Genomic DNA, 21,831 nt, shown 5'->3' on the forward strand with positions numbered 1-21,831 from the left:
ACCATTTTATAGGAAATTTATCTAAACATTGCTATACGTATTATTCACGTGATAGAATTTTAATTGCTATAAGAGATGAAAAGAAAAAGGGTATATTAGTTGGATTGAAATAAGGGAAGGAACAGGCCCTTAAAGTTCCCAAGTTTGATAGCAGCAATCTGGTACTCATAGGGTGCTTTCCAATTGCAATATCCCTAGATACTTTCGTGCACACAGCGACACAAGTTGTGTTCCAATTGTCCGTTAAGTCGGTTCTACATTAATTGCAAGCCAATCGCAAGTTTATTGCGACAGTCAATATGAAGAGTTGATTTCAAAATGCAAGCTTCAGATTGACTGTCGCAACAAATTTGCGATCGGCTTGCAACTAATGTAGAATCGGCTTTATCGTTGACACAATGTTACACATCTGTACTCAGCCGAAGGCTGATGATCTGTATAAACTTGTGTTTTCTAGTGACAATTATATGTTACTAATTGTGGCGGCTATAAATGAGGTTGGAAGACGTTGCGTAGCCGGCACTTTTTCTTATTTAATACAGGCGGGAAAAGCTACATTTAATCTAACTCTATCCGAAATGGATCTCAACCATGCACAGCGTACACATTCTGTTCCAATTGAATCGTGCACAATAATACACTTTGTGCATTCCTGTGTACGTTGTGTTAAGATGTGTTAGGCTAATTCTATATTTTCTTGTTTTATTGACCAAAAAGACAAGAGACAAGCAATAAAAAATAGGAAACAAAGATCACATAAGCAATTGAAAAGCACCTCATCCTTGTTTAATGTTTCATGACAAGGATGGAATGATATCACGTATCCTATGTATGTGATTTTGACGTAAGTATAACGCTCGCAAATGTAACTTTAGTTCAATTATCAACCACGTGATGTCTATCACTTTGTATTTAAGCGATTATTTTAATTAATTGTCAAAGTTATGCCTATGTTAATTGATTTATGATATTTTCATTAAAATTTTGCACAACAAATTGCATAACTTTAATTCTTCCCGCCTTTAAATAGAATTTATTATCAAATTCGGAAATCAAATTAGTAATGCGAATAATCCTTCAATTCTCAAAAGCACTTGTTTTCGATATAATTCCTATATAAGAATAGAATATAGATGAGCATTTCGGATCCTCTGTAGAGGTAGAGGATCGGTAGTCTGATACTGGTGAAGAAGACACTTCCTGTATTTAATCTGGTAAATTAGAACAGGTCACCATGGTTTAATCATCAAAATCTTTATTCAATAGTTTCATATAGGCTCAGATACAAAGATACTGTGTTTCAACATAGTATGTCTGATAGTATCAGCATCACTACCTTTTCAGTATTTCCACTATGTGTTTTATTAATAATACTTTTACTTATAAAAAAAAAGTTTGGAAAAACTGACTCGGATAGTATTCATTAAGCAATTCATGAATATAAAAAAAAAACCATTCCACACATTACATGCCAAAAAAATACAAAAAACACAAAAAAATACAAAAAACAAAAAAACACAAAAAAACAAAAAACACAAAAAACACAAAAAAACAAAAAAAAACAAAAACAACGTAAATACTAAATAAGCTAATGAATCAATAAATAATATGTATAATATATTTATCTAGTTTATAAATTTATATATACTGATACATAGTTATATATAAATTCACTAGATAATAGTACTATTGCTTGTGTTACATTTCACTGCTAATCCAATATCTATAAGTCACCTTCATTCTATTATTAATATTATAACAGTGAATATGGAACAAAGCTAATAATAAATAATATTCTTCATTTTAATTAATTACTTATCAGACTTATGTTGAAAACAGCAATTTAATACCAGTTAATAGAAGCATTGAACAGGAAGCGTTCAATAGGCACTATCCTTATTCACCAGTAACGTTGACTACTTTTTTGCATTGAGCATCACATAATAGTTTTGCTGTTTAAAAATTTTTACGACTGTTTAGTCTAAACGACCCGAAACGGACTCAACATTTCGCAACACATTTATTTAATGATCGCTATCATGATGAAAAGAAGAAAGATGAATCATTCCCATTATTCACCATGGTGGAGGAAACTATGAAGGAAACAACCGTGGACTGATTAGTATCTGTGAGTAGTATCATCAATTCGATTATTATCACAATTACAGTATTTGCGCAGCGATTGCAAGTAAATATGTGGAATTATCGAAAGATAGAATAAAGATCTAAAGTCTTGCGACGTCCGCGAGTTTTTGACTTGGTCATCGTTTCGTTCCGATTGCGGAAGAACGTAAGCTTGGATCCTCAAACAACAGCGCTTTAACACAGAGCGCTGATTAGTGAAAAGCTGGTTGTAGGAGTAAAATTTACCCCGTTTTTCGTTAATCAGCATTCGGTGTCAAAGCGCTGTTACCCGTATGAGAATCCAGGCTTTTATTCATGGATACATAATAGCTGCATTCGGTAATGCAAATCTGTGGCATCGGAGTGCTCTTATAGTATAACATATGTCACGTGCATTGTAAAAAAAAGAGCACTCCGATGTCTTAGATTTGCATTGCCGAACGCAGCTATTACTTAAGGGACGAAAAGAAAAAGGTATATTGAATTGAATTGAAACAGCAACAGGTTCCTAAAGTTCCCAAATTTGATAGTAACAATCTTGTATTCATAGGTGACAATGGCACATCTCTACGTACAAGAATATAGGTGTTTATTCCATACATACTCCGAACGAGGAGTAGATGAAAGGACAAACTCACAGTAAAGGAGCAGATTATACTAAACTGGCGATTGCATCCAGATTTGTATAGTGTATCTATCTTGTGTACTATTGTAACATATATCAAATATTTTAATAAAATGTTTAATATTGTAATTATTTAGTATTTTCTGCAAAACTTGTATGGAGCGTATCACTCATCTGTATTTTATTGTATAATAATCTTATAATAATGAAACCACAAATTCAAACCTATTTTTAGATATATATGTACTAGAGACGTGTTTCATTTAACGTTTGCAACGCTCCTGTCATATCTCATCCTTGTTTAATATTTGATGATAAGAAGGATGAAATGATATCTTGTACATGTGTATGCTGAGATTTTGTGTGTAGGTGTAAAGCTCGCAAGTGTAACTTTAATTATCAGCCATGTGATGTCTATCATTATATATTTAAGCGATTATTTAAATTAATTGTCAAAGTTATATTATGCCTATTCGTGTATTATGTTTATATTTTTGTTAAAATTTTAGTAAATTGCACAACTTTAATTCTTTCTCGTTTAATAGAATTTATTATCAAATTTGTCTTCATTTAATTGAGAAATCTAATTAGTAATGCAATTAATTCTTCAGTTCCCGATAGCACTTGTTTTCTATAATTCCTATATAAGAATAAAACATAAATGAGCACTTTGAATCTTCGTGGAGGATCTGGTAGTCTGATACTGATGAAGAAATTTCTGAAGCTATCCCTAATCTAATAAGTTACAATAGATAAGCATGGTTTAACTATCAAAATTCTTTATTCAATACTTTATACAGGCTCAGATATACAATAATATAAAATTAAATTATTTCAGCATAATAATCAAAAGCACCAAAAAAAGTTTTCTTAAAAACAGACAAAAAAACATTAGGTGGTATTCACAGTCGGATTTTATAGGACAGTCTCAAGTAATGTCTCAAGATGGATGAGGAATCAAAGACCATTTTAAGACATATTATTTAAAACTATCTTCTGAATAAACTATATTGGCCAGTCTAAAAAAAAAAAATAAATAGTTTATGTTAGTGAGTAAACTATATAATAAATAAGATTTTCAATATATAAAAAAATACAATGTATATATAAGGAGACACAAATTGGAATCTTGGATCTCAAAAGTGATTGTTCAGCCCAGTATCTTGTATTTGTTGTAGTTGAATTGTGATTGAATGTGGATTGGTAAAATGATCTCTTTCTCAATCATATGCGATCTCATTTAGTTAGCGATCTCAACAACAATTCTGCTTACTCGTTATTTATTACTTTTTTCCAGTAAATATAAACGCATAATTGTGATAAGTTACTTTTCAAAGTGACTTCTAACTTAAGCACAACCTTATAGCGTTTAGTTAGTTAACGTTACCGTCATAAAAAAATTTTAACATCGTCATCAAATTGTTTATTATAAAAATTAATAGCAAAGTAACTAAAAAGTAACGTTTGCCAACCCTGATTTTATAGTCAATATAGTGAACATCAAAACACAAGCAATGATGATTTATTACCATTATTATATGCAACTATGCAAGTATTTGTAAGTATATAGTTTATAAATTTATAATTTGTTACAAATTATTACTTGCCCAGCAAACGAGAATGAATTAAAATGGATTGAAATTTTTTTCTATCCATAACGCGTATTTTAAATAGCGAATACTTTTTTTTGGATTTAATTGGATTCATTCGGATTCAATTAGATTCAATTGGATGCAATTGAATTGAAAAACTGCATTTCCTATTCAAAATTTTGAATTGAACAGTATTCAAAATGTATATGTTGTGCACAGAAAAAGCTAATATTATTTTTAGATTGAAAGGCAAAAAGATATGCTTCGTGCATTTCCTATAAATAAATAAAAATGCATTCAGGATTGAAAAGCATTTATTTTGACATTCGTGAATCAATATTTCTGAAAATCTGAATCCATTTCAATTCATTTCAATTCATTCTCGTTTGCTGGGTGTATAACTTGTATATAATAATAGTAATAGAATATCATTGCTTGTGTTGCGATATTCATCGTATTATAGTTAATTAGTTTTATTTTATGATGATCATAAAATGTAATTGCATGTATTATAAAAGTATTACAATATATTATAAAAATAATGTTATAATTATAATGTAATAATGTTATAATTATAGCGCTTGAAAGTATTGCACTTTTTCTTACCCATAGAAGACAAACTTCTTGAATAAGTTCCCATTTTTAACAATATCCGATATAGCAGCGTTCTCTGAAAAGGAATTACCTACATTTTACCCGTCCATTGTGGTTACCATGGTAATTGTGTGAACGCCAAACAAATTTCTGTCACATAGAATAATATTGTTGATCATTGTTGATCAAACAATATTAGACAATCTGTGCTGAATGTGACACAATGAGAGCACATCCAGCATGGGTCGACAAGGTGCAAGAAAAATCAGATCAATGGTAAAACTTAAATAGATCGATAATTGTCTCTCAACAATCATAAATTAATCTTTACATAAATCTGCTGAATAAGAATTGAAAGAATAAAGAAATGTTACAATACAATGAAGCACGATTTACTTCATTAAGCCTTTATGAGACAAGCAATTAATTAAAATTATGAGAACAATATATACAATATTAATTGTGTAATTTGTTAGTCGTTTATATATAGTATATATGAATGGAAAATATGTTTTTGATTTTATTTTTTGTTTGTATTTCATCAAAACCTATTGTACAATGTGCTTTCTGTTTTCTCTTTTTGTTTTTAGTTTTTGCTTTTTTCTCCTTTGCAATCATTTTATCGACAATTTGTATTTCTTGTTTCTTTCGAAGTTCGTTAACTTTTATCTCGGGCGATATAAAACAAAAAATCGGATAAGAAGCAAAAAGACGAGATGTAAAAAATAACAAAAAGCACATGTAGAACAGGCTAAAGACACTTAAAAGTGTCCATTAAGATAAGCACTGTTTTTTTTTCACATATTTTAATGTTTATTGCCGCTTATTACAAATATATATATAATAAAGTGATGTTATTTCAGTATATATGATCTTTGCTTCAATCCAGATGGTACACAATTAGTTGTTGCTTCTGGTAATCAGGTTCTTGTATATGAGACCAATGATGGTGCTTTGATTCAACCATTAAAGGGTGATTATCAGAAGACTTCAACAATTAAAATATATTCTGTATTTTTCTAATATATTCTTGTTTTTTCTTATAGGGCATAAGGACACAGTATATTGTGTATGTTATGCAAAGGATGGCAAAAAGTTTGCATCAGGAGGTGCAGACAAAAGTGTTATCATTTGGACTTCTAAACTGGAAGGGATTTTAAAATATTCGTAGGTTGCGTATTTATAATTTTAATAAATATGAACCTTCAATAGTTTCAATAATTTTTCTTTGCTTAGACATAATGAAGCTGTACAGTCGATGCATTTTAATCCCGTCTCGCATCAGCTTCTCAGCTGTTCGCTCTCAGATATCGCCTTTTGGTCTGTGGAACAGAAAGCTGTGCAAAAACATAAATCTGGGGGAAGAGTCAATTGCTGTGCGTGGACAAGAGATGGACAATACTTAGCCCTTGGTCTTGCAAATGGATATGTATCCATAAGAAACAAAGTATTTTACTTATTTCATCTATACAATTTTTTAAATTTTATATAATTAAATATTAATATGCTTTTAAATATTTTAAATGTTAAATATAATAAATATTTTTAATATATTTAGTAAAATATATATGTATAACGTGTGTCTTATTCTAAATTATCTAATCTAACGTAAATTCATTTATATTCTGTATTTTTCAGAATGGTGAGGAAAAAACACGTATTGAACGGCAAGTCGGAGTACCAATTTGGAGTTTATCATGGAATCCTTTACAGTACCTACAATCTTATAAAAATTAAAGATATAATTATTGCATCTAATTAAGAGAGAGAAGAAATAAGAACGTTTTATTGATATTTACTTAGGGACGATGCTATGGATGTTCTTTGCATTGCTGAATGGAATGGAGTCATCTCATTTTACACTATCGGTGGAGAAGCTATCAGAAGAGAGAGATCATTCAGTTTTACACCACTTAAAATCACTCACTTCCCGGAAGGCCAATATCTCCTCGTTTGCGGTAGTAATAAACAATGTCTGTTGATGACACACGACGGCATACAGCTAGTTAATGTAGGTGGTACCTTTTCATCATGGGTATGGAGCTGTGCCGTTCATCCAACTGCCTCACATATTGTAAGTTATGAAATATTGTTTGCGGTACTACTTATCTTAATGATTTGTTATTGAACGATTATTTGCAGGTACTCGGTGCCCAAGACGGAACAATTACATATCTACAACTATCCTGGAACATCGTGCACGGTTTATACGGCGATAGATATGCATACAGAGAGAACATGACCGACGTGATAATACAACATTTGATTACGAATCAGAAAGTTCGAATTAAATGTAAAGATCTGGTGAGTATAATACTAAAAAAATTATGTGAAATAATTAAATGACTTAAAAATAAAAGGTACAATGTTATTACGTTTAAATCCATATATCCAATTTCAGGTATGTCGAATCGCAGTGTATCGAAACAGATTAGCTGTGCAATTACCCGAGCGCGTAATCATTTACGAACCGTCCGGTGCCGGCGACGGAATGCATTACAGAATACGAGACAAGCTTAATCAGACGTTGAACTGCAATCTGTTAGTTGTTACGTCGAATCATTTAGTTTTGTGCCTGGAAAGACGTCTACAGAGTCTCTCGTTCGCCGGAATAATAGAAAGAGAATGGATACTTGATGGACTTATTACTTACATCAAAGTAGCAGGCGGTCCCGCTGGACAGGAATGTTTAATAGCTGGTAAATTTTGATAAAAAAGATCCTGCACTAATTATAAAAAATATATAGAATTATAAATATATGAAAAATTGAATTCTGGTGAAATGAATTAATTTATGAATTAGTTAACGATTTAATTTTCACATATAATGTAGTTTATAATGTGATAAATAAAAGATGTCATAGACACGAGATTTAATAATGGATAATTTTTTTATCTATAGTGTATCACAAAAGTGCTCTGTAAGCACTAATTAAGTTTTAGCCCAAAAGTTCTATTAAATCTTGTATCTACGATATTCTTTCTTGTTCACTACATTATAAGCTACATCATATGTGAAAACTAACTCATTTCATCGGGACCTAATTTTCTATATAATTAATGTGAGATCTTTTATTGTTTTATTATAATACATCAACATTTATAACATGAGTTGATATTAGGGTTGAAGAGTGGACACGTAATGAAGATATATCTTGACAATCCTTTTCCCGCGCACATCGCGAAAGTCGAGGATGCTGTGAGGTGCTTGGATATCAGCTCTTTGAAGGAGAAAATGGCAGTAGTCAGCGAAGCTGGTATCCTATCCGTCTTCGATTTATGCACCGGCGAGAAACTGCAAGAATTCCAAAATGTCAACAGCGTCGCGTTCAACATTGCCTTCGAAGATATCATGTGTTTCGCGGGTAACAATTATCTCGCGATAAAAGTTGCGAACTTCTCCGAGTACAGGCAGAAGTTCTCTGGTTTCGTCGTAGGACACAACGGCTCAAAGCTGTACTGCTTGAACGGGTCGTCTATCATGACGTTAGAGGTAAGTCATAACATTAAGCAAAATAGCAAACTACTTATTATATTTTGTATGATATTATCCTTTGCAGGTGCCATTGTCGTTGTTCATGTACCAATATATAGATATTGGATTGTACAACCACGCTTATGACATAGCGTGCTTAGGTGTGGCCGAATCGGACTGGCTCGCTTTGGGGACAGCGTGCTTGGACAATCTAGAGTTAAACATCGCATATTCGGCATTCGCGCGAATAAAGAAATTACGTTATATAGAAATTGTGTCCGAAGTGGAAGAGAAATTAAAATCGGGTGAATGGGGACGGGAGGCTTGCATGGCTACTGCCGCAGCCGCTATGGGGAAACTTCGCGACGCAGCAAAGCTCTATCAGAAAGCCGGTTTGCAACAATACGCTCTGGACATGTATTCCGACTTACGAATGTTCGACATCGCTCAGGAATTCATCGCCTCCGGCAACACGCAGGTGCGTTTATAATCAATATTTTAAAGATTAGCCTAAAAAATAATAAAGTTAAATATTGATGAAACAGAATAATAAATGAATAGATAATATTTATCAAACATTAGGTTTAACATTTTATTTGGACCTTTAGGATCGTACGGTATTATTGCGACGGCGAGCGGAATGGGCGAAAAGCTTGGGTGAGCCGCGTGCCGCAGCCGAGATGTTCCTCTCCGCGGGAGACATCGACCGTGCCATCAGTATTATCGCTGAATATGGTTGGATCGACATGTTAATCAAAGTAGGCAGACAATTGGACAAGGCGGACAGAGACAACCTATCTATGATCGCCAAGAAACTTAAGCAACTGGGTGCTTCGCATGGCGCAGCGGAGATTTTCAGCCGGCTGGGAGATGATCCTGATGTTGCAGACGTGCTTGTGGATGCACAAGCGTGGCCCGAGGCTTTCGAACTTGCGGAAAGGAATCCGAAGTTGAAGTCACGAATATACGGGCCGTACGCACGATGGTTAGCCGAGACAGGACGATTTTCCGAGGCTCAAGAAGGTATGGATATGCACAGTATCGGAGATTTAATTATTGCTCAGCATTTAATATCTGTTACAGCATTCCAAATGGCGGGACAACCAGAAGAATCCATACTTGTACTCACGATGCTAGCTAACAACGCTGTGATAGAGAAAAGATTTTGCGACGCCTCCTATTTTTATTGGCTCCTGTCGCAGTTGAGTTTGGATTTGTCTAAGAGCATAGAAGAGATAAAAACGATGTTTCTCAATTATTCCGACAAAGCGGATATTTATTATGCGTATCATGAAGTATTCAAGTATCTGGTATAATCTTAATACGTTAAATGTAGCATTTTTTCTATTTATTCTTCCTTCCATCCAACATTGATGTATTCTAGGAGGAACCTTTTACATCTCTGATGCCAGAGGCATTATTCAACATTTCAAGGTATTTGCTCATGAAGACGCAAAATATGCGATTAGATGGCATTTCGAAGATGACGATAATGTACTGTCTAATGAAACAAGCACGAATATTGGGAGCTAACAAGCTGGTTATGCAAATATTGGACCAATTACGATCGATGAAGATTCCCGCGAATCTCTTGGCGCAAGTAGAGACGTCAACTCTAATCGCCAGATCTTATCCGTATCGTGATCCGGAAGAATTATTGCCTCTATGCTACAAATGCTCCACCTTCAATCCATTATTGCCGACGAATAATGTCTCTGGTAGTAATTGTACGCAATGTGATTTAAAATTTCAATATTCCTTCGTTATGTTCGGTAAGTAGCGGACAAAACTGTAAAAATTTTAATTCATTTTAGAGCAGCTGATTGCTAAACCAATATTCATTTACAGAAATTTTGCCATTAGTTGAGTTTGAATTGGAGGATGACATCACGGACGAGGAAGCGGAGAAATTGATAGAGGAACCATTACCTTCCCCCGATGATCTCGCAATTAGCGATCAATTGACCATAACTTCCAACGAAGCTGATCTCTTCACTGTTCGTTTATTGAAATACGAGGTATAATTAACACTGAATGTACGATCGCAAAAAGCGTTCATTTATTTAAAAAAAAATTACTTATCACAGGAAAAATCTACTAATTCTACGGTAACTGTTGGAAGAGGGGTATTGAAAAGTATGGATCCGTCTACCGTAATAATTATTAAATGGCCTAAACCCTTTAAGACTAGATACTTTAGGAATCTCTTACCCGATCTCCAGATCAGCTTGTGCAAGTGCTGTTTAAAAGTAAGTTATGAGAATGCAATTTAAAAAAAATCAAACTTTACCGAATCTTGTTCTGTATGACTGTATAATATTTCAGTTGTTTCATTCGGATGACTACGAGCTAGCGTTGTTACGACACGGGCATTGCCCGTTCTGTCGGACGTCGAACGTGACCGCTTGAATGAAGTTGAGATAATGTGAAATTAGACATTTGTTATAGATCAAGCGTACACATTGAATTGTTGAAAATATTTTAGAAATGTTTTAATCGCGCGAAATCAAAATATTTTAAAAATGTTTCAATCTTTCTATTTAGGATTAGATCTTGTACAGCACTGTTTGCATATATATTATAACTTATTTTTTAAATGCGAAACCTTTTGCGTTATTTTTTCTATTTACTACTACGATTGTACAATTCAAATAAATAAAACAAAAGTACCTCACAGACGTTGTACAGTTAAAGGAACAGTAAATCCGAGGGTTCGGCAACGTGCTAATTACGGTGATCATTTGAGTACATACATTCCGTTATCGGCATTCCCTTGAGAGCCAGAATATATCTGGAAATCAGTCGCACTTCCAGACATGATCAGTATACTCTTGGTCGGCTATTTTACTCTCGTATTTATCATAAGTGTTCGGACTATTAATTTGAATCAGTCCTTAAGAGATAATGCTTTGGAGATCAAATCGTTTAATTCTCATTCCAATCATCAGGGAAGGTGTAAGTTCATTTAAAAAGTAATGAATGTCATTCAAATATGTACATTTGAAATGATGTATCTCTCTTGATGTATCTTCAGTCTTCCCACTATTCAGCGTCGTACGTTTCGCTAACTCTGAGTGCTTGTCGAGTATCGATCAACTTAATGGCACGTGCTTCACAAGACGAGAGTGTATGAATTTCGGAGGTAACCCGTCGGGATCGTGCGCTAACAGATTGGGCACTTGTTGCATATGTAAGTAGCATAAAAGAAATATGAATTATAAAATAAGTTATAATTTATAATAAATCATAATTACAAATTACAATTTCTTAATTATAAAATAAATTGATATACCATATACTTCGACAGTTCAAAAGTCTTGCGGCTCCACCACCAACATGAACAACACATATTTCGTAAGTCCGAGATATCCTATCACTTATCGAGGTGGAGAACGTTGCTCGATCACAGTGCAACGTTGTAATCCTAATATATGTCAGGTAACATCCACACTGTGCGTTAGTAAGTTACAGCCTTTAAATGTCTCATGTTTGCAGTTGCGACTGGACTTTCTGGAAGCTACTTGGGCCCAGCCAAATGCTACTGGATTTTGCGATTTAGACGTGTTTCTCGTATCAGGAGGTTCATCTACAGTGCCCAGAATATGCGGGGAAAACACTAACCAGCATGGTAAATAAAACGATGATTTGTGCAAATTTTCATACAGGTTGAGGAAAATAGATTAAATTAAATTCGTTACCAGTATACGTTGACTTTAACGGAGCAACGCCAATCACGATATCCGTCGACACCAACGCGGATTTTGCGTTCGATCGACGCTGGAATATAAGGATTCAGCAAATAGCGTGCGATTCTGTATGCAGAGGTACACACGCATTTTTATTATATCATTGTCTTGAGATACTTGAATAATCGTCTCCCGCCTCCGTTTTAGCTCCTAATGGATGCTTACAATATTACAATACTCTCTCCGGCACCGTAATGAGCTTTAACTTTGGTACAACAGAAAATGTCCGAGGTACGTGTCAGTCAAACGTCACAGTGAACTCTTCGTATTTAGACCATTCATTTGAAACTATAAATGAACGATCTAAACTAAGAGTTGTTTCAGCTCCTCAGATTGGAACGCGACAGATGGTGAATCATCGTTATGGCGTGTGCGTTAGAATGGCTTTGGGATATTGCACTATTGAGTGGTCGGAAGTCGATAATCTTTCTTTTTCCGTTTCTGGAGATACGGGCTCGTTTGATCCAAACATAATAGGTATATCAGTTATTTTTCCTTGAAAATTTCCTGTATAAATCTAACGAGAATTATTGATTGAACATATTTTGTAAAATTCGCAAAATATTTTGCTATTTACTGGCGTTTAATTATTATGTGTATCAACAGGCACACCCTTGGTGGCAGAATCTGGAGCTAGTTGTACCACCGATTTCGTAATTATACCCGATCCGCAAGAAAATGGCGTTTTCGATAATACAGACAGATTTTGCGGAAATGGATTTATAACTAAAACATGTAGGTAATCATAATGCCATGTTATATATTTTATAAAGATACTAAATATTTTTTCACTGAATTTTCTAGCGGACTTGAAGCCATTCGTACTTTATGTCGTTACAAACGGTGATGAAATGCAAGAGGCCCAAAATAAAGGCTTCGCACTTTCATTTCGTCAGCTGCCTTGCGCAGTTTAAGTATTGTATAAATATATTTTTCATATATTATATAAATATATTTTTTCTGATCAAAAATAATATTATTTTACCATATTATTAATTATATAAGTACGATTTATTTGTAAATAAATAACTATACACACGTATGTAAATCAATCATTATCTACTTAAATTTGCACTACCAGAATGTGCATCAACTTGCTCCTTCATAGCGTTGTACCAAACGCCCATGTTCGTATGGGTCTTCAAATCTTGGAAAGCATCACAGCCTTCAATACTCTTCAAAATACCATATATCGCTAAATCGGATAAATCAGGTTTGTTGCCGCCCATGAATGTGGTGCCACGTGCTTTGATGCCACGCAACCAGTAATTCGCTTCATCGTACAATGATTGTCGTACATCATTTTTTAGGCGGTGCCTCTTCTTAAGTCTCTTCCCTATTAACCACATTGCCATCGCGCCTACATTCACTATTAACAATCGCTCCCACGTTGGGAAATATTCCTCCCATTTGCCAACCTAAATGAAAAAATTTGTTTAATCTCATTTATGTAATCGTTCTGATATGTATTTTCTAAATCACTTTTCATAAGTATTCGTAATCGATTCTTATATTCAAGACAGTCTTAAGATGTCAATCAAAGGGCAGTATTAGTATCTTAAGACATTACTTAAGACGATCTTGAAATAAGAATGGACTACCAATGGACTGAATACCAGCCATAGATTCACTCACTTCCGAGAACCAACTGAAAGTTTTGTAGGATTCATCGAGTGTTCTATAGACATTTGGCGAAAGAGTGTGGACAAATACGTCATCTGCCCACTTCCTCCACTTACGTTCTTCGCTAAATATATAAAAAATGATAAAATAATATAAAGTGTGATAACTAAAAGATTTACTACAATAGTAAATCCACATTTTATAAAAACGGAGCAAATGAACTTCAAAATTAGAGTGAAAAAGGAAAATTATATTATTTTAATATTTAAGTTTAGAGCTAATTTACTTTGTTTTTACAAAATGTGAGTTAACTCACTATTGCAGCAATTATCAAATCGTGCATATCAAACTTTACGTACATAATATCGTCCATTGTTCTATTTTTTGGAAGTTGATTATTGAACATGAGGAAATACTTATTTATGATTTCGTATTTGAATTTGCCAGTTTCGTCATGCATGCCTACACTTGGATAATAATCAGCAAACTCTTCAATCTTTTGTGACCTATCATATAGATAGGAGGCAAGAAGTGACACTATCATGGTACTGTCATTCAAGGGCTGATAGCCTCCTTCCACTTGGGTCAAAAGGATTGGAACTTTTTTATATGAAGACCATCCAATTTCTTTTCGGAGTACTGGATCTACCTCCACAACGTCATAAGATATCCCATAATAATCCAAGAATGCTCTAACCTGAAGCATAATTCCATTCAGATTAACTTAATAGATTAGTTTATTATCCAGAAAATAAGCTGATATTATTTAGCATCATTTTAATATCAAAATAACATTAAAATGATGACAAATAACATCAATTTGTTTGTTGAATAAATATCTATATCAAATTAAATTTATATTAAATATGTTACATTCAAATATTAATATTATTCTGTTAATATAGACAAAATTATGTGGTACAAAAGAAGGGCAAAGAGTCAGTAATGTAGCAAAAAACTTTAATTTAAATTAACATTAAAAATTCATATGAACAATTACAATTGACAAAAACAAACGTTTTAACTATGGGATTTTGAATATGGGATTAAAAATTATAATGGTATTGTTAATACCATGTATATATTTTTGATTTAGAACGATGTTTAAATATTACAACTATATCGAAAATGACTCGATCGGAGTCGAAATGTTTGTTTTTATCAATTGTAATTGTTTATATGAATTTTTAATGTTAATTTAAATTAAAGTTCTTTGCTACATTACTGACTCTTTGTCCTTCTTTTGTACCATATTGTCTTATACAGAGCCTTACTATTTATTAATAGACAAAATTATTAACTTTTTACAATTAAAGAAATATTGAAGAAAAGGAAGAAAAATTAAGAATAAAAATTATACAGATTCTGCTACCTGAAATTTCTGAAATTTTATCTACCTTACAGCAGAAAGGACAAGTCTGATACTGGAATAACGTAAGTTTCAAACCGGTGATGTCCCCGGAGTACGCAATCTGAAGTAAGAGTGCGATTACATTAATGCAAGACGCAACATCTAATCTCTCACAGAAGATTGCCAAGATACCTTTCGGGACGGAGTGACAGGCGGCTTGTGCTCGAGCAATGCGGTATTCAACTCCGTTCCCTCCAAGGCGATATTCTTTCGAGTTTCGTTGATCTTGTAATATGCATAACTTGCACCCACTGCGATGCCGGTAGCCGCGCTGATCAGACCGAATTTTACCAAGGTTTGTGTCTCCCGCGACAGCCCTATAACTGCCCCGTTTATGGAGAATGACCTCAGGATACCATTCTGGCTGGCGAAGTAACACTTGTTCAAAAACTTCGCCCTTTCCGTAAACCGGGCGAGATTGCGGATCGCAGCCATTTTTAGGTTATAGGATAAACGTAAGACGCATTATGCAAATATGAGGATTGTGTACCTGTATGTGTGTAGATATTTGTTTATGCGTGTACGATGCGCGCGCGTATATAAATGGCAGCCGTAGATTATTTATATTGTATTATGAATTATTTTTTATTTTATAAAATATTTATATATCTATTATTATTGTATTATTATTATTATTACTACTGTTATTTATTGTATTTATTGGTGTGTTGTTGTTGTTATAGATTATTGCGCAAATGCATGCAATCGTGGATTGGAACAAAAATTCGTAGCATTTTTCAATAGGTGGCGTTTGAACACGTGATCGTTTCACGCGTGGCGTGACTGAAATAAATATAATATTCACAATCTGACAGGTGATGTGATGTTTCAATCAACACGTCTCTCCAAGCGATTTGTATGGATTCGCCAAGTTTAAAATGTGTTTACGTTAACAGTAAAAATGGAGGAAAATAAGGTGCATTTCCGTCATTTGATGCTCTTTTATTTTCGAAAAAGGAAAAACGCTGCACAAACAGCAAAAAAGATATGTGCCATTTACGGAAATGGTACCGTAGCTGAGAGTACTGCTCGCAAATGGTTTGCTCGATTCAAAAGTGGTAATTTCGATCTGGAGGATCGAAAACGTTCCGGCAGGCCTGTAGTCGTTGATGACGACCAAATCATAACGTTAATTGAAAATAATCCACGTCACACAACACGGGACATCGCAGAGATACTCCATATATCTCATATGAGTGTCGTGAGGCATTTGGAAACACTCGGGTATGTGAATCGCTACGATGTTTGGGTGCCTCACGACTTAACGGAAAGAAATTTAATGGACCGCATTTCCGTCAGCGATTCTTTGCTCAAACGTAATGAAAACGATCCATTTTTGGAACGGACGATCATAGGCGATGAAAAATGGATCGTTTATAACAATGTGCAGAAACGAAAAAAGGGAAAACAAAATGAGACGTTAACTACTCCGAAAGATGATCTGTATCCAAAGAAGGTGATGCTGTGCATCTGGTGGGATTGGAAGGGTGTTGTGTATTACGAGCTTCTTTCACACAACCAGACATTGAATTCCAATAAGTACTGTTCCCAATTGGACCAACTGAAGGCAGCAATCGATGAAAAGCGACCGGAATTGGTCAAACAGAAGGGTGTCGTCTTCCATCAGCACAACACCAGATCTCACATCTCCTTGCAAAGCCGAAAGAAATTGGTGCAGCTTGGCTGGGATGTCCTACCTCACCCACCATATTCACCTGACTTAGCACCTTCAGATTATCATTTATTCCGAGCCCTACAGAAGTCTCTTAATGGAAAGAGCTTCAATTCTCTGGAAGATTGTAAAAACCATCTGGATCAGTTCATCACTGAGAAAGATGCCAAGTTCTGGAAGAATGGAATCATGAAACTGCCTGAAAGGTGGCGAAAGGTAGTAGAACAGAATGGCACATATGTGATTGAATAAATCTATATACAAATATCTAAACATTGCTTTGAATTTCACTTGATAATTCTGGTGAAAATTTTTGTTATAATTTTTATACAAATTGGAACATTTTTCAGAAATATTCAGAATGAATACTCAGAAATATTCGGAAAGTTTATATATTTTCTCAGAATATTTTTTCATACATGTGAATTCTGAAATATTCTAAGACTTCTCCCATAATTTCTAAAAAATATTTTTAAATTTTTTATATTTTGTAACATTTCATCAGAAATTATACTTAAAAAATCTCTTAAAAATCTTATGCTATTTCATGATTAACATATATGAAAAATTTTAAGAAAGAAAATTTTCTAAGAAAAGATGTAGATTTTCTGAGAAGTGTTCCAATTCGTATAAAAAAATGTGAAAAAGTTATAAAATTTTATAAAAATTCTAAAAAATTATAATATATGAAAAATTCCGAGAAAAATTTTTACCAGGGAAGTGCTATAAACTTTTGTTCTAACCCAGTACATTATTTAAATGTATTTATTTAAAATACATACTTGCTTTCCAATTTAAACGAGAATAATATTATAGATTTATACATGTAGTTTTATTAATTATCCTGATTTTAATTAATGTACATATAATATTCATAATATATATCCGACGACACACAGATAAATGTGTCATTAAACATTTTATAAAAAATATGTTCTCTAATGTGTAAATAGCATTATTATTCTATCCTTTTTATATTAAATGTCCTGGCGATTTCGACAGATAATGCACTAAATAGATACAATTCGAGCTACACATTTAAAAACTTGTTTTACAGATTACAAATATAAACGTGCGCTTCTACAATACGTTTATAAATTTATATTAAATATAAATAATTAAAAATTAGTTATTAAATTTAGAACTTATATTTTTAAAGGCAGTATTCATCCATTTGCGGAATATATTGATACAAAAATATTCTATCGTTGTTAATAACAATTCTTCAGGCAATTTAATAAATATAGAGATTCTTTAGGCACTATGTATTCCGTTATTTCTTCTCATGTGTTACTTTTTATCAAATAATTTTATATATTTTAACGTTTCATCTTGTCAAGAATCGGCACAACCATATCGAAGGATGGTCGCTTGCCCGGATCCTCATTCATACAAATTCGAATAAGTTTTGCGAGATGCGGAGAGATGCCCGGCGGAATGCTTACGCGTAAATCTTCCAGGGCGATCTAAAATTAATTATCAATTTTTATTTAATGCTCAAATGAAGATCGCTATATATAAAACAACGAAATATTTCTTGCTAAAGTTATAGGGGGAAGAGAAAAAGAATCTTATATCGTAATTTCTAATTTTGAAAGTAAAAGATATATTGCTCACCTTCATGCCACATTCCATAGGCGATAGATCCGCAAATGGTACTTCTCTGGTCGCCAATTCCCACAGAAGAACGGCGAAGCTCCACATGTCGCTCGCTTCGTGATTGATATCCGCCGGACGTTTGCTTAAAGCTTCTGGCGACATCCATGCCGGTTCATAAATTCGCCCGATTTCTTGGAAGGAAAATTTCGCATCGGCCATATTCACACGAGCTGTTAGATCCTCATCGATCTGATATTGAAATTGAATGTAACGTGTTAAGATAAACATAGACTTTGTGTTCAAATTTAGACTGCACAGTTGGAAAATTTGTGTTAAATTTAATACATTTTATAGTCCACTCAAATTTTTGTGTTAATTTAATACGAGATGAATATGTTAGAAAATAACACAAATATTATGTATAAAATTAATACAGTTTAACATTGTAACACAATTTGTAAGCAATTGTGGAAGCATATTTTTTCAGTAAAATTAATATTTAATTAACACGTATTTTATTAATTCCTCTTACAATTTTATGTTTTAAAACATTATCTTTATATTACTTACTCATAAATTATGTTATTTTATTACTAAGAAGTGTTTAATATCAATTTCACACAAAATATTTTTATAACAATCATATTATGTTAAATTAACACTCAAATATGTTAAAATTTCAATACAAAATTTTAACAAAGCCTTTAGTAAATCATTTCCAACACAAATACAAAATATTTCTTGTATATCCAGATATTTAATTACTTATGTAATTATTGACTATCCATAACTCACCATTATGTGCTTACTGTTGAGATGAAATCTGCATCTATTCTGCCGATCTAAACCGTGAAGGAATGCCATAGCTCTGGCGACGTCGAGGGCTAATCGTAGAGCACGCGCCGTGTCTACGACGACACCCGTCCCGCCGTGCAGAAGTCTATGCAAGCTGCCTCGCGCCATGTATTGGGAGACGGTCGCCAACTGCGGAGGCTGATTCACGCAACCAAGGACCGGCAGAACGTTCGGGTGTGAGAAGATTCTCAGCTTTGGGAACTCCTCGTTAAAATCCCTGGAGATGCGCGTGGTACACTCGCGAATATTTAATATCTTGGCAACGATATCATTGTTTTGCCATCGACCTCTCCAAGTTTCGCCACTCGGTGTGCTCGCGAGGTGCATGTGAAGGGACAAATCTGCCATACTGATCCCTTTGTATCTCGAGAGAGTCGCGTCACCTGGAAAATATTATAAAGAAAATGAAATGTACTCCCGACATTTGTCGTTTTTTAGGAATTTAAACACTTACGGCTCCTGGTCTTCAAGCCTAACCAACTCTGATCTTTGAACTGTATCTTCTTCAAATCTTGTCCATATTCCATTGCTAAATCTAACGAAACAAACAATTAAATTAATTGGACTCCTGCAATTAAACAAAAATAATAAAAAGAAAAGAGTGTGGACTAATAAGACATAGATATTAATACGCAAATATATATATTCAAAGTATGTAATATAAACGCCTCAGTAACTTTTGTATTGCATATTTTGAATATGTATACTTGCGCATTAACATTTGCATTCACTCTTATTAGCCGATATTTCTTTCTTTTTATTGTTTTTCTAATGAAACAAGAAATATACTCTAAGAACTAATTCAGAATGTACAAATTTTTACGCACCATGCAATCTCTTAGCCACGACACCTCTGGCTTTATCAAGAGGGGTGTCACCGTCTTTGTTGGCGATAGATACGAGAGCACCTGCTGCGACCAATTCCTCCGCAACCGCCTGATCTCCCCAGAAACAGGCATAGTGCAAGGCAGTGTTTCCGTGTTCATTTGTGACGTTTACATCGGCACGATTTCTGAGCAACTGCAAATAATTATATTTATAATTTTAAATTGATAATCTTAATCCTCTGTCTCTCTGCAATCATATTTTTACTTCTTTTTCGTCCAAAGATTTACTATTTTAAGCTCTCAAAAAATGTCGAAAATCCAGGGTTACTTTTCAACATTTCTATGACGTTATCAAATAATTTTTTAACAAGATGTTTTAAGAAAAAACTTGGATCTTCCTTTATTTTAGAATTTAAGAATAAAATTTCGCTTATACGAGAGAGCAGATGGAGAGTTAAACAAAACAATGTTATTAAATCCTTTCATTACCAACTGTACTATTTCTTTGTGTCCATGTGCTGAGGCTAGATGCAATGGTGTATCATCTCCTCTGTTGGTAGCATTAATGCGTGCCCCTCTAGTAACTAACAACTCTGCCAATTTTAAGTGGCCTTCTTTAGCACACCAGTGAAGTGGACTAAATCCATGATCGTCTCTGTATACAGAATGACATGTTCAAGAACAATGAAACATTTTGCAATGAGAATTTAAAATATTAAAATCCAAATTATTGTACACATTTGAAGTCAAATGCGTGTAGTTTCTTGAAATATCACCCCCCTCCCCCCAAAAAACAAGATTCAAAGTGTCATAAACAAAACACTGAGTACTTTTCATTTGATGACACAATTAAATATCATTCTATCTTTCTTTCAGTGAATAACAAAGATAGAACGACACTTGTGATTCAATTATTTTGATAATCAAACTATTTTTAATTGTTTCCTGGACTACCCAGAGGACTTTTCATAAAGAATACTCGTTACAGAATTATCGGATCATCCAGCCAGCCTAATTATAGAGTCAGAGAAACCGCGACGTCCGATGGGACGAGTCATTTCCAAAAAAGGAGTTCTGGAGTAGTTACCCCTGATTCATGTCATGCTCCGTATCATCCAGCCAGACGCGGACTTGCATAGCGTTGCCTTCGCGACACCACTGAAATATATCTTCCATTTTCGCGCCGTTATCGTGAACCGAGGCCGTAAACACACAACAGGCGACGCCGCGAGCGAGCTATATCAAGTCGTTCCTGCTCCGAAATGGCCAGCCGTCATACGCTAAATATAGCCATGTTCCTGACACTAACACCAGTGTGGCAACCTCATTACTTGCCGCGTGCGTACGTTTAACTGCGGCGTTCTCTTACAAAAGGAAGGAAATCGAACACTCCGGTTTCAATCGGAAACACGCATCTCGCGGATTTGACGCGGCTCTCGAAAGTCGCGTGAGATTGCGTGTCGATTCCTGCGGGTGACCATATACGAACCGACTGTGAGACACACACGGAAGAGACGGCCTACACCAGCCTGTGGTGGGCGGACACCGTCATTCCCCTTCGCACCGCATCCCGACGAGTTGACAGGAGTATCTAAAGCACACATGTATCTGATGAACACTGATGAAGGAACGTCCCCTACGAGACGCCGTCTAGGTCCATCCATGTCCACTGCAACTTCGTGACGCAG

The 21,831-nt window shown here is 34.3% G+C and overlaps 4 protein-coding genes, 2 long non-coding RNA genes and 1 pseudogene across 8 annotated transcripts; 4 read left to right on the forward strand and 3 right to left on the reverse strand.

Moving 5' to 3' along the window:
• The first annotated feature begins 1 nt into the window (after position 1).
• Positions 2–2,878, forward strand: LOC105145203 (uncharacterized). The gene is made up of 3 exons (XR_846056.2): positions 2–844; positions 1,981–2,128; positions 2,675–2,878. It is a non-coding gene; the product is annotated as an uncharacterized LOC105145203 (long non-coding RNA).
• A 2,171-nt stretch (positions 2,879–5,049) lies between these two features.
• Positions 5,050–11,086, forward strand: Oseg1 (intraflagellar transport protein Oseg1). Its single transcript, XM_011054644.2, has 16 exons — positions 5,050–5,211; positions 5,799–5,908; positions 5,982–6,102; positions 6,172–6,382; positions 6,574–6,647; positions 6,739–7,009; positions 7,078–7,239; positions 7,337–7,634; positions 8,058–8,428; positions 8,496–8,888; positions 9,019–9,433; positions 9,494–9,720; positions 9,795–10,182; positions 10,259–10,428; positions 10,498–10,659; positions 10,736–11,086. Exons 1-16 carry the CDS (start codon positions 5,159–5,161, stop codon positions 10,817–10,819), a joined length of 3,510 nt encoding a protein of 1,169 aa, XP_011052946.2. The 5' UTR covers positions 5,050–5,158; the 3' UTR covers positions 10,820–11,086.
• Positions 7,981–9,152, reverse strand: LOC147907789 (uncharacterized). Its single transcript, XR_015547015.1, has 3 exons — positions 9,013–9,152; positions 8,842–8,920; positions 7,981–8,230 (listed from the first exon to the last, which is right to left on the reverse strand). It is a non-coding gene; the product is annotated as an uncharacterized LOC147907789 (long non-coding RNA).
• Positions 11,087–11,226: 140 nt separating the features above from the next.
• Positions 11,227–13,101, forward strand: LOC105145200 (uncharacterized). 2 transcript variants are annotated; one of them, XM_087412123.1, is made up of 9 exons: positions 11,227–11,365; positions 11,445–11,600; positions 11,718–11,848; positions 11,906–12,038; positions 12,112–12,234; positions 12,304–12,387; positions 12,481–12,633; positions 12,763–12,891; positions 12,961–13,101. In XM_087412123.1, exons 1-9 carry the CDS (start codon positions 11,227–11,229, stop codon positions 13,068–13,070), a joined length of 1,158 nt encoding a protein of 385 aa, XP_087268249.1. In that variant the 3' UTR covers positions 13,071–13,101. The 2 variants fall into 2 exon arrangements, with proteins under 2 accessions (XP_087268249.1, XP_011052924.1); XM_011054622.2 differs by having other exon boundaries at positions 11,718–12,038.
• A 44-nt stretch (positions 13,102–13,145) lies between these two features.
• On the reverse strand, positions 13,146–15,699 carry Su(P) (prostaglandin E synthase Su(P)). The gene is made up of 5 exons (XM_011054623.2): positions 15,323–15,699; positions 15,177–15,251; positions 14,139–14,476; positions 13,792–13,903; positions 13,146–13,574 (listed from the first exon to the last, which is right to left on the reverse strand). Exons 1-5 carry the CDS (start codon positions 15,623–15,625, stop codon positions 13,212–13,214), a joined length of 1,191 nt encoding a protein of 396 aa, XP_011052925.1. The 5' UTR covers positions 15,626–15,699; the 3' UTR covers positions 13,146–13,211.
• LOC105145213 (histone-lysine N-methyltransferase SETMAR pseudogene) lies at positions 15,510–17,812 on the forward strand (annotated as a pseudogene). The gene is made up of 2 exons (XR_015547011.1): positions 15,510–15,645; positions 15,874–17,812. The product of XR_015547011.1 is annotated as a histone-lysine N-methyltransferase SETMAR pseudogene (transcript).
• Positions 17,610–21,733, reverse strand: Ilk (integrin linked kinase). The gene is made up of 7 exons (XM_011054615.2): positions 21,231–21,733; positions 20,633–20,798; positions 20,144–20,336; positions 19,771–19,851; positions 19,257–19,699; positions 18,480–18,710; positions 17,610–18,328 (listed from the first exon to the last, which is right to left on the reverse strand). Exons 1-7 carry the CDS (start codon positions 21,317–21,319, stop codon positions 18,182–18,184), a joined length of 1,350 nt encoding a protein of 449 aa, XP_011052917.1. The 5' UTR covers positions 21,320–21,733; the 3' UTR covers positions 17,610–18,181.
• Positions 21,734–21,831: the final 98 nt, after the last annotated feature.

Source organism: Acromyrmex echinatior, chromosome 12 (genome assembly GCF_024713525.1).
Source record: "Acromyrmex echinatior isolate Ae372 chromosome 12, ASM2471352v2, whole genome shotgun sequence".
NCBI lineage: Eukaryota > Metazoa > Arthropoda > Insecta > Hymenoptera > Formicidae > Acromyrmex > Acromyrmex echinatior.

Coding starts and splice junctions, on each gene's coding strand:
- Oseg1 (XM_011054644.2), top strand. CDS start 5,159: ATGAGAGCACATCCAGCATGGGTCGACAAGGTGCAAGAAAAATCAGAT. Junction 5,212..5,798: donor CAAGAAAAATCAGATCAATG/GTAAAACTTAAA, acceptor ATGTTATTTCAG/TATATATGATCTTTGCTTCA. Junction 6,648..6,738: donor TTATCATGGAATCCTTTACA/GTACCTACAATC, acceptor ATATTTACTTAG/GGACGATGCTATGGATGTTC.
- LOC105145200 (XM_011054622.2), top strand. CDS start 11,227: ATGATCAGTATACTCTTGGTCGGCTATTTTACTCTCGTATTTATCATA. Junction 11,601..11,717: donor ATTGGGCACTTGTTGCATAT/GTAAGTAGCATA, acceptor ATACTTCGACAG/TTCAAAAGTCTTGCGGCTCC. Junction 12,388..12,480: donor TACAACAGAAAATGTCCGAG/GTACGTGTCAGT, acceptor GAGTTGTTTCAG/CTCCTCAGATTGGAACGCGA.
- Ilk (XM_011054615.2), bottom strand. CDS start 21,319: ATGGAAGATATATTTCAGTGGTGTCGCGAAGGCAACGCTATGCAAGTC. Junction 20,337..20,632: donor ACAAAGAAATAGTACAGTTG/GTAATGAAAGGA, acceptor AATTATTTGCAG/TTGCTCAGAAATCGTGCCGA. Junction 18,711..19,256: donor TCAACAGTAAGCACATAATG/GTGAGTTATGGA, acceptor TTTCAATATCAG/ATCGATGAGGATCTAACAGC.